General features: G+C 40.9%; 1 protein-coding gene across 7 annotated transcripts in view; it reads right to left on the bottom strand.

Moving 5' to 3' along the window:
* The window catches only part of CELF2 (CUGBP Elav-like family member 2), a 380,720-nt gene that overhangs the window by 21,904 nt on the left and 343,725 nt on the right, over positions 1-15,091 (bottom strand). For all 7 annotated transcript variants that reach the window (XM_026033322.1, XM_026033318.1, XM_026033317.1 and 4 more), the window contains one exon: positions 12,619-12,753. In XM_026033322.1, coding sequence (XP_025889107.1) covers positions 12,619-12,753 — 135 coding nt within the window. The remainder of the gene's footprint in view (positions 1-12,618; positions 12,754-15,091) is intronic.

The following is a 15,091-nucleotide window of genomic DNA, read 5'->3' as shown; positions in this document are numbered from 1 at the left end:
GTCTGATGCTGCATGAAGCAGGAGGTTGAACTATAGATCTCCACAGGGACCTTCCAAACCATATTATCCTATGATCCCATGAAAAAATAGAGCAAAGAATTAGAAGAATAAGAAAAGTAAGGTAACTCTGAGGCAGAACGAAGAAAGCAGGTTGAAGAATGAGTATAAGTTGGTAGAAAACTGAACAGGCAGCAAGGAAATCTGCACTTAAATGCCACTYAACTCCTGGCTGCACTTGCAATTCTAGTCTGCCACAATTATTTTGTGTGTAAACCTTSCAGGGTTAGGTCTACATCTACTGGAATGAGGTTCAGACTTTGGATGATTCCTTTAGGTTTTACTGGAAGAGAAAATGTAACTGTAGTAGAAAAATATAATGAAATGTAGGGGAAAAAAAGCATAAATGTAGCAAGAAAAGAAAATAAAAATCATTTTAATACTTCTAACATCTCCCCAGTCAGTGACACAGAAAAGAGAAATGATAAGATTTGGGAACAAAAGGAACATTAAACCCAAAGAAAAATCTCTAATTTTAGCAAGTTGAATTTAACATCATTTGTTTACCACCAAAAATCTCTTGGGTAAACAGAATATTCCTTTGTCCATTTGTTAGTACAAGAAGGATAATAAAGCCAAAAGAGAACACTGGATTTAAGGATAATCAGATTAAGGCTGTGTTCACTGTTTCCATTCTAATATTTAGTTCAAAACTGAATGCTGCTTGCAACCATGTCTTGCAAATGGTATCTAAACAAGATGAATGTCTGCTAGCCTGAGTGAAAAATTAAGCCTCCTGTCCAGAGTCTAGCTGGACAGGAGGCTGTCCAGAGTCTAGCTATGTTGGACAGAGTCTGTACAAAACTTTCAACTTTGCTCAGATCTCCAGCATCTGGAGATGGTCTGGTCTGGCACTGGTCTGGTCTTATGCAGGTTTTTGGCCAGATCTGATCTTTTAAGTTCAAGGTCAACCCATTAAAGCATCGTCCCTTCATTGCCCTAAAAACAACTGGTTGTTTTCAAGAGTTGGAGGCCAAGAACATCGCTCATAACACACAAGCTAAGTGTCTCTGATGGAAAAGAGCAGTGACTCAAGTATATGATGATGGAGCGTATGAAATGAAAATTATAAACATGGGTGTGGGGGAGAAGTGGGAAAGTCAATCACACCGCCCATGTGACACTGCTCTCATGGATTTGCAGTTGCATTTCTRGCTGAAACGAGCACACTCGACCGGTGCTGACTGCATAAGGAACATTTTAGAAGGGAAGAATAATTAAGCAATGACAGACGCATCATCATTATTAGATAATCACAACCCAGGGGCATTAATGAACACTGAGTGTCTCTAATCCCATGGGGTCTAATTATTCTGTGATAATAACCACACCTCCAAGTTTTAATTTATTCTTATGGAGACTCTTGTGGGGGGAGGTAGGAAAAAAGGGGGCATTTTAATATTTTTGAGGAAAGAAGATGTGGTTGGCCTTACAAAAGGGCTCATCAGTATTCTAATCTAACGAATGTGTGTGATTGGCATTAAATTGTCTGCCCTTTACGGTGCTCTCCAGTCAATCTGGGTATTCGCCCTTATTCAAACTCACGGCGCCACAGTTACACAATAGGATGGCAGAGCAGCAGGCAGGTTTTGGGGACAATTTTGGGTAAAAGGTGGATTTTTGCAGGCAAGGGAAATTAATTCTCCATAAGCTTCTCTAATAAACACATTGCCAACAGCCTGGAGAGAGAAGGAAAAACTTGTTCATTTACTAGTATCTCTGAAGTGCTGTCTGACATGTCAGAGAGGAAGATTTTAGTGAGTTTAAGTGCTCTGCCTGTGCTCAGATAGAATAAAATAACAGTGACAGACACACTCCAGGGAAAGAGAACCGAAAAGCTAGAGAGCAAGAAAGAGTCATGGGGAAATGAGAATGACAATACAGAAAGGCATATCTTAATACCATAGCCTTACCCCAAATAAGTCAGTATCCCTCTCTTCATTACTCACAGATGAACTATTCCTGTGAAGAACTATCCATCTCTTCTCATAGAACAGGGAAAGAGAAGGACCAGGCCAGGCAGCACCATGGGAAATGAGGAAGGGAGCATGGCAGCCTCTCAACCTATGATCTTGTCTGTGGGTCTGTGCATGCACATGCAAGTAAGAGACCCAGCAGGATGCAGGGAAAGAGAGGAGTCCTTCCCCGTGGTGATCCTTTGGGCTAAGCTGGCTTTCTGAAATCTGCCCTGTGCTTCCCAAAGCCTTTTGAGGTCATGCTCTTACGCTAGAATAGGGAAGAACAGTGAGGTGGAACAGTTCATTCACCTGATTTGCAAGGACAGAGGGAGGTATCAGGTATTCATAGCTTTCAAGAACTCAGACTCCAAAATCCATATCCCTCTGCTGCTGCATGTGGGTCTTTAGGGGCTAAGGAAGGTCTGCGAGCTCTGGACAACTTAAAATCAGATAACTTACATTACAAACTAACTTCTGGTTTCCAATTGTCTTTAAATTACAGTGTCTGCACMAAAGACCTTCCACAGCTCTGCAAAGGAGGAGGAGAAAACAGAGCAGATGGTGGAAATACTTATCGTTCGGCTACTTTTGTAGTCTATTTTTCTGTTCCATAAGTTTCCACCAAACCCCTTTATCTATCAAACCTGTTATTTTAGCTTGTCAGGCTTGTGCACATCTTTGCAAATCTATTGTCTTTAAGGGCATGTTTTCCTGCAAGATTATGGTGATGGAAGGAGAACAAAAACAAACAGCTAATATTTTGGGCCAGTTCCACTGTAACTTCTGTTTTGTTTGAAAAGCATTGCTCAGTGAAGACCATCTACCTTCACAGAAAACTACAAATTACAGGTTCTCTTTCTGTTCTTTGTCTGCAGCATATTATCTGTGCTCTACAACAAACAACAGTCATAAACCTCTCTTGGTTTTGGGTGGGAAGTACACGAAAGAGAGGAGGGGAAGGGAGTTAAACACAGGCTAGGCTGACTGGGGGAAAACTTCATTGTAACCCACTAGATAAAATCACCTGTAACTTCTAGGCTTAATCCAACCAAACTCAAACCCCACACTATGAAGAAAATAAATAATTGCTGGGAATCTGTGGCTCTGTTTTATTCAGCAGGGTCAAAAGCAGTGGCTTATGTTCACTAAAGAGCCRATGAGTCTGCATCAGAACCAGACTGTTAGCATTTCTCTGCAGAAACACTACATTCTCATGCACTACCTTCTCTCTATGTTACTGATGTTCATTAACACTATCTAATGCTATTTGTGTCCTGAGATTGCTTGGGCACTCAAGCCCTGGTGCTGCGATGACCTCCATGCAGAGATGCTTCAGCATACAACCACTTTTAAATTGCTTGTCAAAGAATTTGTGATGGAGGATCAATAAGGCTCCACTTGAAACCAGGATCTCCTGCTTGGAGTACAGGTTTTTCACACCACCTCCTGTGCACTTGCGATGTCTCTGACATACTTTCACCACCAAGTAATAATAAACAACAAGCAGCAGTATCTGTCAATAAAAGAAGTGTTAGTGCCTGAAGAGTGTGGGCCTTGAATTTAAGATACACAATATTTTGGTCACAAGAATGCTAAACACATATGTATATGGCAATGCAAGTGTAGTAAGAAGGAGATGTCTGATTTTTTTTTCAGGCCCAGTTTCCAGCTCTCTGATGCATCCAGGATAAGAAAAACTGCCTTTAGTTGTTTGACTCTCCACTGTTACAGAAGAAAACTGAAGGATGTATTTTAGGTCAGATACGTAACTTTACAAAGGCTAAAAGCAGGATTCCTACCCAAGCTCTCTTACAATAGAGGGGGGGTGAACAGAATCCCAGAATCCTAAAATGGTTGAGCTTGGAAGGGATCCCTAGAGATCATCTGGTCCAACCGCTCTGCTCAAGCAGGGACACCTAGAGCACGTGACACAGGGTGACATCTAGGTGGGTTTGGTAGATCTCCAGAGAAGGAGACTCCATAACCTCTGTGGACAGCCTGTTACAGGGGTCTGTCACCCTCACAGGGAAGAAGTTCTTCCTCACATGGAGGTCGAACTGCCTGGGTTTCAACTTATACTCATTACTCCTTGTCCTGTCACTGGCCACCACCAAGAAGAGTTTGGCCCCTTCCTCCCTACATTCTCCCCTCAGGTACTTACACATATGGATCAGATCTCCTCTCAGTCTTCTCTTCTCCAGACTAAACAGGCCCATTTTGCTTAGTCTTTCCTCATAAGATAGAGCCTCAAGTCCCCTAATCATCTTTGATGCCCTCCGCTGGACCCTCTCTAGCAGCTCCACATCCCTCTTGTGCTGGGGAGCCCAGAACTACCCCCAATACTCCAGGTGTGGCCTCACCAGTGCCGAGTAGAAGGGCACGATTCCCTCCCTTAACCTGCTGGCAACATCCTCCTGATACAGCCAGGATCCCATTGGCCTTCTTGGCCATGAGGGTACACTGCTGCCTCATGGTTAACTTGGTGTCAACCAGGTCTCCCAGGTCCCTCTCTGCAGAGCTGCTCTCCAGCAGGTCGACCCCTAATCTGTACTGATGCCTGGGGTTATTCCTCCCCAGGTGCAGGACCCTGCACTTGTCCTTGTTGAACCTCAGGAGGTTCCTCTCTTCCCAACTCTCCAGCCTGTCCAGATCCCTCTGGTTGGCACCACAATCCGCCAGAGCGTTGGCCACTACACCCAGCTTGGTATCGTCCGCAAACTTACTCAGGGTGCACTCCGTGCCCTCATCCAGGTCATTGATGAACAGGTTGAACAGCACTGGGTCCAGTACTGACCCCTGGGCGCACCACTGGCCACAGGCCTCCAACTGGACTCGGCCCCATTTACCACCACCCTCTTGAGCTCTGCTATCTCAGTTCTCTAAACCATACACTGAAAAACTGAGAATCTTAAGCAAAAGAGTCAGGTGTCCAGAAAATGCAGGATGATAATCTCCATCTGGAGATGTGAGGCTTTTAGTGGGATGAGCAAGTATAGCTTCATGCCAAAGCCCAGCACAAGGGGCATTCATTCCCCTCTGCAAGTAACGGACCTCTGAGACGATGTGGGTCCAGGTAAAGTAACTCACCCTTGTCCGCCACAGTCCATTTGTGAAGTCACCTATCAGTTAAATTTAATTCATATTGCACATTTGGGTTTCATCGACCTCAAAGGCTTTTAGTAAGGCATATCAGGGTCTATTTTATACACATTTTTAAATCCATGGTGTTACTGGAGCCAGTGCTGTTTGGCCAACGTATTAAAAAAGCAGTGGACCCATACTGAATCCACTAGACCTTTTCTGACAATTCTGTAACAATTTAGGCTTAAGGCATTCACAGACACTAATTCCCATTATATTCCAGAGTTTATCTTGCCACGGGAAAACAGACGGTGAGTATACATGGATACATGCAGAATTCCGTGCAATGACAGAGCTGCACTGGCAGCAGTAAACTTTAAATATTTGAAAACTCCTTCAAGCGCAGGAGTTTTACTGAGATTTAAATTATTTCCTGACTATTAAGAATTTCAAAATTTTCTTGGTCTGGGCTTCTGGCAAGACACACAGCATATAAACTCACATATCTACCTGTGCAGCCAAGCTGAGAGTATCATGTTTCTTTAGGAGAAAACAGCCTTSAATGAGCTTGACACAAAGAAAAAAAAAATCAGTCTTCTAAAAATCTAAATTTCTAGTGGCCTGAAATACAGATTAAGAGTGGAGTAGAGCGATACATTCAAAATATTATGTATTACAAAGGGTTATTTGTATACTGCAAGCAAAGTAAATCCTGAAATGTGCTAAGGCGATGTATTTAATACTTTAGGAAAATGATAATGTACTAATGTTTAAAAACAAACATGTCTCCTGTTGAGTTAGATCCTTCTAATCCATGGTTTAGTACTGCACATTGTTTCCTAAAAAAAGAACACCCAAAGAATTAATCATCACAATGCTGCTCTGGAAAATATACATGTGCTTCTGTCCTTCAGCACATGACTTCAGTATTTATGGAACTCAAAGGAAACAGAGATTTTTTCTGTGCCAAAACTCCAGAAAATGTTAGCTTTTATTTTAAGGGGGAAGAAGATTTTGCAGAAAGTCTTTCTTCTGCTGGACAGTCTCACACTTCACTGACAGGTTCTGCCCAGTCTGAAATCTTTTAGTAACTGAACTTCCCTCAGATCCTTCTGTGAATTAACCCAAATCTGCTCACAAACCTGTTACATTTTAAGGAATAAATCTGCAAACAGGTTGTTTTGCAGTATTCATGTCCTTCAGATCATCACCACAGATATGGTTTTCCAAAGGAGGAGACCAAGGTTTTCCAAAAGAAGAGACCATGCTTCATTTCCTGGGGAGAATTCAACCCCCAAAATGCTCCTTTTACTGTGCCAAGGTGTTGGGAGATTCTCTGCTTCAGTTCAGCCTTGTATTTTTTTCATCTATTTTTGTATTTAAGATGTGTTGAAGCGTTATTAAAAATATTAAACGTAGGTCAAAGATACATGCAGAGGGCTCTAGTTTTGGCTCCCAAATACGCGTTTGGATGCCCACTGCAGGGTGGCCTAATTATCAGTTGGGCTTATCACCAATAAATCTCTCCAAGCAGCAGCACAATCTCTGGGCATGTAGAGCAGGGAAAACTGAATCACATATTTCAGGGTCTAACTATAGACTTAACAAGTGGGATAAGCCCAACAGAAATACAGCAGTTGAGTAAAATACATGCAGCAAACTCTTGAAGCTCCATAATAATAATAATAATAATAATAATAATAATAATAATAATAATAATAATAATAATAATAATAATAATAATCTATGCAAGGAAATGGATGCATAGTGTTTTGCCATAGCTTCTTATCAACAGCTGCTTTTTAAGAAGATCGCTGCTGAGACCAAGGTTAAGACTTTGGACTGCTCTATGCTTAAAGCACTAAGACAATGGCTCTTGTAATAGAGCTAGATTTAGACAGAAAATTGGGAATCATATAGATGAGTTTTTAAATATCCACCTCCCTGGAGGCATCTGTATAAATACTGTAGAGAAAAAAACATCTCTACTTGAGATATACTTTATATTCATCAGATATTTTTTACTCCAAAAATAATGATTACGATAGGGAAGATTCCTTTCACCTTGCAAAATTAGTAAGGTTTATTTTATGTTTAATAGTTTATTTTACAATAATGGAACTTCCTGTGTTTAATTCTAGGCAAAAAAGCACAAAAATAWTCAGTCTGTACTGTGACATTTGTACTGCACCGAGTGACATTCTGCATTTCCCACTGATCTGTTCCAACATGAAACATCCACCCCAATTCATTCTTCAGCAAACTGTCAGACCTTCCTATCCACCTACCGGCAGGGTTATTTTTGGATCATCCTGGAAGCAAATCACAGATATCTCAGTGGGTGTATTGGCCTCTAACAAAATGTCACGGTGGCAGACTTGCACTGCTGATTGCAGAAAAACGTATTGTACTGAACTGAACAAAAAGCAAATCTTCTAAGAATGATTATTCGAGCATTCTTTGCCGCTCCTCGGCTGAAATGTCTTGTATATTCTATAAAATACCTAACATTTTGACAATTGTGTTCACTACATGAATGCCTTCCACTAACAAAGACAATCTTTATGCCATATTAGTGGGTAGACAAAATAATGAACCGCGGACGCTCACTGTACGTGGCTGCTCCTAGCACAGGGAAAGAAAGAATTAGCTCTTCCAGGACAGGCAGGGGCTGTAATCAGCAGGCTTCCTTTCTAATCTCTCTTTTTGAGATTATTATAAACTTGACAGACTTTCTTCTTTGGGGTTGCTCTTCTTCAATGTCAGCGTATGTCTGAAATGAATATTTTTAAACTTTTTTGCTTAGCAGAACTTTATAAATCTATGAGTAAATGCTTGAGTTCTGGTACAATATGGTAATACCTGTGCTCGATTTGAAGAGGCTATTAAAGAAAAAAAAAAGTCTTACATTTTACACTGACAGTATTTGTTTGCTGAAAGATTTCCTCTTAAGTTTATACAGCAGATAAACCTGAAAAGCTTTGTTACTGAAGCATGAATACCTAGCTCAGCTATGTGAATAAATAATAGTTTAGAGACTCAAATAATCATGAAAATGTCATGGAAAAAAAAATGAAGGCTCCTAAGTCTAAAAGTGAATTAGCTTCTGGTTTAGCAACTCTATTCCCCCACAGCTCAGAAGAAAGATATATTGAGTGTGTTTGTGTAGATAAATTTGAATGTATAATTAGATGTCTCGTCTCTTGATTTGCACCGGGAAGAGTCTTCCAACAGGCTACTGAAAACACATTTGATGCATGAATTTTAAGAAATAAAACTGTAACAAGGGTGTAGGGAGGCTGTGAAATATCCATCCTTGGTGATATTCAAAATTTGCCTGGTCACGGCCATCACTGACTGGTCCTGCTTGGAGCAGGAGGCTGGGGCAGAGCCCTCTGGAAGTGCCCTCCCACCTATGTGACTCCTGCTATGGCACTAAGCAATTAAATATGTGCAGCGATGCAAAAGGGTAAGATGACAAATTAAGCTGGTATCTAAGTCCCAACTTTCATGCTTTTTTTTTCTTTCTATTTAGAGGAAAAAATACATTTGTTTAATATCAGCTGCTGAAAAGGCCAGGCGCTGGGACGGCAATTCCACCAGGAAATTTTCACAGTGCTCTATCGACCTTGTAGCACCCATGTGAGTCAAAGCAAACATTGTTATCCTGGGGAAAATTAGGGTAGTGGGTCAACGGTGGCATGTTAAATGCCAGCCAGCATTAGAGGCAGATGCTCTGAGCTTGCAAGTCCCTCCCTTGTGTCCCCCTCCAGGGCTCAGCACCAGCACAAGCCCAACATCTGAGGGTATCACCCCAAATTCCCTCCAAAATTAATGAGAAATAAAGACATAAAAGGGAGCCTGGACAAAGGAGCTCAGATAACAGCCATGGCCACATGGAATCAGGTAAAATATATCTCTAGCCCAAATTCTTACGTTATGAAGTATCGTAGTTCCATACCTTTAAAACAGGGAAGTACTTATTCTGAGTGAAATGAAAGAAATTGAAGAATTAATTAACTAAATAGAGGTGATTAAAGTAAATAAAGGAAACAATTATCATATCAAAATAAAAGACAAGGAAGATGATTAAAAGAGTCTTCAAAAGACCCGTGAGAAACTCATGAAAGACATAATATGCATTTACCTGGTTTTTATTCTTTCATGATTTCATTTTCATTTTTATTCACTACCATCTGATAATTGCAAGAAACAGTTACTTTAACCATGGGCAATTTAAACCATTTTAATTTTTTTTTCTGGGCCAAGAGACAAAAGAACCTATTTATTGCCTGAGGGGATTTTTACTAAAATGAAAGCTTAATCTTTCATGTTTTTTTAAGCAAAGGCTTTTAAAAAATCATTTCTAACAATGCTGTAGGGAGAGACTTCCAYGGGTATGCAAAATTGAAATTATGAATTTACAATTATAAAAAAAATTAATGGTTTGGGGGATTGCATCGTCTCTGCTCCTTCTGAATGAATACTGTTTCAAGCTTAAGAGAAAGTATTTAGCACACGGAGGAGAATGACTGTCCTTAGACTCTCCTGGAGTCAAAGCTATTTGGTAAGCACACARTATATATGACAGAAATAAGTGACTGTATGAATCTTGAAGGAGTTTCACATGAATTCAGCAATGATTCTAAGTGGTGGAAAATTCTTTTTGTCCCTTTGACCATCCTGCAATTGCAGGCCAAGAGCAAAACCTGATACCCTCAAAATGTCAGGTACCATTTGGGCTTGTTCTCACTTGCTGGCCTGTTTTTCTGTGCTGCTGATAAGTCCAAGTTGGTCTGAGCACCATCCCTCTCAAATAATTTGATATTTTCAGAGTCATTAAGTCACAGCTACATAAAATCAAGCTACAAGATGAATTTAACTGAAGCAATCACAAATGCTGTATTTGCTTTTATGGCATATATCTAAAAAGGAAAACACAAAAGCTCTTGACCAAAGATTGACTCCAAACTTAGGAGAGATACAGCTATATCTGCATAACAAACATGGGTATAAATTACCTGAGTTGGTTGCTATGGGTTAGGGCATATTAGAAGCACATGTTTAGCCTAGCCCCGTTCAGTGCGATATTTTGGATCAAGCAAATGGTTAAAATTAAGCATGTACCTTTGTACTCTCCTATATTTGGGCAGTCTTCTGAACTGAGAAATATTAATTTAATGCATTATCTGGAGAGACACAAACATTTCTTCCTGGGCTTTGTGCAGGCTTTGAAATCAGACAAAATAATTTACACTTATGAAACACAACAAACTGGAGTGTTCTATTAAAAGAAAACTAGACCAAAAAAATACCCTCAAGGCCTCCACGTATCCACACGTTGAAAGGCAGATTTAAATGTTTTCTGCCAACACATTTCAAATCTTAATGGAAATACTTTGAGCTAATACACAAAGCTTTATCAAACTAAATTCATTTTTCATAGAGCAAAGAAGAATCATTGAAGACATTATTCAGGTTTACAAAATATTTAATAGGGTGGAGAATGTGGAACCTGATAAGAAAGGTTAAACTGAAGGACATTTTAACATGGATTGGCTTTAGGTTGGTTGTGGAACACAAATAGGCTAATGAGCCTATTAAATATAGGCTCTCTCTTTGCCACACCTATCTGATCAGCACTAAAAATGTTTGCGTTTGGCTACCAACTCTCTGCAAGACTTTTAAAAGTAATAGTCATTCTAAACATACCATTCAAAATGCTAAACATCCAAGTTTTCTCAATCCAAACACCCAAGGTTAGTGTGTCAGCCAAAATCATTAATCTGCTTAGGAAAACTGCTCTGTTTATCTATTTACTCTATTTATCTATTTACTCTATTTAGGTATCTGCTCTAATATACCATCCTGGGCACCTGCAGGCAGTAGCTATCCCAGAGAAGCATCTGCCCAGCTCCATTGAAGTGTCTCTCATGTGCTTCTCCACACTCGGATATCTGCGAAAACCACCTACTTATCTATGCGGGCTAAATGACAGCAATCCAGGCAGGCTGGATAAGGAGATTGTGGATGAGGAGATGAGAGGAAAATATGGACCTCAAGTATGCATCCTAGTGATGCACTAGCATGGCAAGGCAAGGAGTGCTCCAGAAACATGCTGTCCTCCACATGCTCCTGTCCCCTTTGCTCCTGGACAGTGCTTACAGGGCAGGTTCATCTCCATCTGTCCTGAGAAGTCTTGTCATGTGGCTCAGGTCATGCATCCTTTGGGAGGACACGATACCCAGACATCAAACAGAAGAGAGAGCTCAAGTCTAAAGAAAACAGGCACTACAAAGTTATTTTCACCCAATCTCTTTCCAAGCGCTGCTCAGATTGAGTGTATTTTTTAGGTCAACATGAGACCCACATCATAACCAGCAAAATGCTGCSAAAGCTTAAGATTTTTGTCAAGTTGCCGTCATATTACCTCTCCCCCAAACACACAAGTGTGATACGATGGGAAGCTCTGGCCAGCTTTAACGCTCGGCATTGCACTCGCTCCCAGGCCTATTTTGCACAGAAGACTGTTTTTCCTTAGTGATGAGCTCAAACCATCTGCCATGAATTACTTTTTCATTGGGAATAAATACTGACTTAAACAAGATTAAACACAAATGTTCTTTAGTGGTGTCTAAAATAATACAAATGTTTTTTAGAAGAGCAATAAACGCACTTCACAATGCAAATAATTACACCCTGCAGCCTTTATCTACAGATAAGCGGCCGGATTCTTGACTCAGCTACATCACTGTAAATCCAGAGTAACAACCCTGAGTTTCTCAATTTCTCCCTCCACTGATTCTGGAGATGAAGAACTGTTATTGTGCTCTGGATTTGTCCTGGTCTGAATGGTGAGGGTTTTGTAGACATGGGGCACACACAGATGAAAGTCTCCACTTCAGCAACAGAGTGACCACAGTCTTTGTCCTCATTGCCCCAAAATATCTCCTCAGTTCAGAGTAATGAATTCAGAGTCTGGCTGCATTTTCTTTGTGTGTCTGATACGACTTCAAAAACTGATTCTTAGTTATCCCCATARGAAAACTCTACTAAGGTCAATGGCAAAGAAAAGGAAGGGAAAAAAAATAAGAGAACTCCACAGAAACTCAGGACAGGACGGCGTAAGGCAATATATGCATGAAAAGCTGCAAATCAGTGATCAGAATCTCCAGGATTAAAAAGAACCAACTCAGTTGATCTTCCTCTAGGATGAGAAGGATTTGCTCATGTTMCAAATCCTCTCTGAAAAGCTAAATTATGCTCAAGTACCATTTTCTTATGGGATTCTGCAAGATGAGTTGGTTAGGCCGAAATGAAGCTGGAAAGGTGAATATGCCCAAGTAGGACAACTTGAAAAGACAGCTTGCTACTTAAAAATAACAACACAATTGTACTTGGCTGTTAAAAGGGTCTCCAGAATTTACATGAGCACAGAGCTTAGGCACACAGGGAATCGCAGTTTTGACTATTCTCCTCCCGTTTAAGGCTCAAGGTTGTGTTTTGAGCGCGGGGCTCTTACCGGGACTTGTGAGGGCTCCCAGAGCACCGGTCGTTGTGGAGAGAGGATTTGCATTGGTGGTAGTAGCTGAGGTTTGGGCGGCGGCTGCTGCGGCTGCTAAAGTTGCCAAATTCTGTAATTGTAAAGCGTTCATGCCTGTGTGGAGAAGAAATAGGGTTAATTAAGAGATGCTGTTCTGTTTCAAACGCAAACTATTTTCAATGGACACAGAGCTCTGAAGGTACCTTGCCAAGAGATTCAGTTCTTCTTTTCACTCTCAAAACTTCTATAATCTGGGCACCACCTTTTACAGCCCCCAGGTAGCATCTTTCACCTTGGAAGTGAGAGGCTGTGGTTAAAGCACTGGCCTCCAGCTCAGGAAAATTAAATTTGGTTTGTGCCTCTTCTATAAAGGAACTGTAGAATTAAAAGTCATTTAAACTCTGTGTGAAGCACAGGCACAATACTATTTCCTGACACAACAGGGAGTGCAAAGAAGATAACTAACATTTAAAACACATTCAAGATAGGGCCATATAATTTGGATGACTATTAATTGTTTCTCGTGTCTCCTCTGCACGTCTCTGCTAATATGACACTGTACAGTAGCCAATAGTTGCAATGACTTCTCTTTTGATAGTTCATTTCTAAAAACACATATGATCTGAGCACCAAATTAATATCCGACTGATCACTCAGCAGCTCTCATTGTACTGGGAGCTTCTAGCCTTGAAGTAGTGAATTGTACTTGTTCATTGAAAAGATTTCAAGGTGAACCAGACATAGGGTTTGAAAACTCTTGTGAAGTTCCTCATCATCACTCATGTCAAGAAACTTTCTCTGAAATTTGTTATTTTTTATTGCTATTTGTTAATGTTGTTGCTTCCAAAACTTACTTTCAGATTCATTATTTTTTCTTCTGACACACTAGTTTGCCTAACAAGAGACAGTACTTCTTGAAAGCTTTGTTTCTCAAACCAGTGGAACTTAATAACAACTTAAAGAAAATGAAAAAAGCGGATAAATACAATGCTGTTAAGTACAGCATGAAATGAAGGAGAGGTATTTTCTAGGAACTGAGAACTCCAAAAACAAAGATGATTCAGTGAGGATGTTTTTGCAAGTGTCACTTTGTATTTTTTTTTTTATATACTCAGCCAAATGAATCACTTTCTGACAAAACATGGAAGCTGGAGCATATATATATATATTTTAAATTAAGAATCTCCTCTTACTTTGAGGTAAAACCCGGAAAATAAACAAAGCACAATTTTAGGGATGGAGAAGACTGAACTGGGGTCCTGTTCTTTGCAAACAAAAGCAGAGAGCTGTCCTCAAAAGGACCCATAGGACCCACCTTCACGCTGGTTTGATATTTGGTCCTCAGGAAACCCTCTTTTACCTTCCTGCTCCATAAGAAGTATAAGTAATTCAGCAGGCACTGCTGGTCCTTACTGAGGCTACATTTTGTGCTGTTCTGCAATGCCATCAGTGGAGGATTTGCTCAAACACTGAGCTTGTTTGTCACCACAGCTCCGTGGTTTCTGTCAGCCAATGGCCAGGCATGGATCAGAGGGACCAGTGGTGATCAGTCCACACTTCTCCTGAGGTTTTCACACCTGACTTTTTAAACAGCCCACACTGAGGAAGCTTAAAGAATAGTGAGTAAAAACATACAGAACGGTACTGGAAAATAGCTTCATTCCCATGCTTCAGGAAACACGTGGACCTCTCTCCACAACTCAGTGAATATTTTTTGACACAATTCACTACTGCTTTCTCCATTGCATTTTATCTGGCCACCTATGCAAAGCTGCTGCTGCGCCTGTGTGRATGCAAAACAAAACCCAGCATTGCTTCAAACCGCTGTGTTTTCCTAGCAGGACATCTCTCGTGGAAGCAGAAGACGTTTCCATCAACTTGAAGGAAAGTTGTGAAGCCAAAAGACTATCAMCAAACACAAGTTCTGCACTTGTGCAGAACTCCTCACCCCACCCCACCCCATCCTCTCCCCACCTGGCATGCTTTACTGCAGGCATGACTAAAAGACAACGGCCACCAACCAGCTATGCAGATGTTGTTGGTGTCATCTATGGAACCCTCACAAAAAAGAGCTCTTTCCAGTAGTCATATGGAGGAGAAGTACCCTGAGAAGCCTCTTGGACCCGGGCACCATARAACTGAGATTTATCACTTGATCAGCCTCCTAAAGACTGCCTGCTGAAACATGTCACAGCTCCGTCCTGTCATCACGGTTTCACTTTCCCCAGACGTTTTATCATCTCYGCTCTCTCTTTTTTGGCTTTTCCCAACAAGTTGTCAAACACATCAAAAATCCCACTTGCCAGGAAAAACGCGGAGGAGGGAAACCAAATGCTCTCAAGCCCCAGACCCAGAACGTACTTTGCTTCCCAATGTGCAACCGAGGTTTCCACTGAATTTCAGCCAAGGTGCACGTCTGTGGGACTAATCTGCTCTCTCATTCTCTCCTCTT

The sequence above is a fragment of the Nothoprocta perdicaria genome, unplaced genomic scaffold, assembly GCF_003342845.1.
Source record: "Nothoprocta perdicaria isolate Ctin4 unplaced genomic scaffold, notPer1 scaffold_127, whole genome shotgun sequence".
Lineage (NCBI taxonomy): Eukaryota > Metazoa > Chordata > Aves > Tinamiformes > Tinamidae > Nothoprocta > Nothoprocta perdicaria.
Note: the sequence above shows the minus strand (reverse complement) of the source record. Positions and strands in the feature narration are given on the sequence as shown.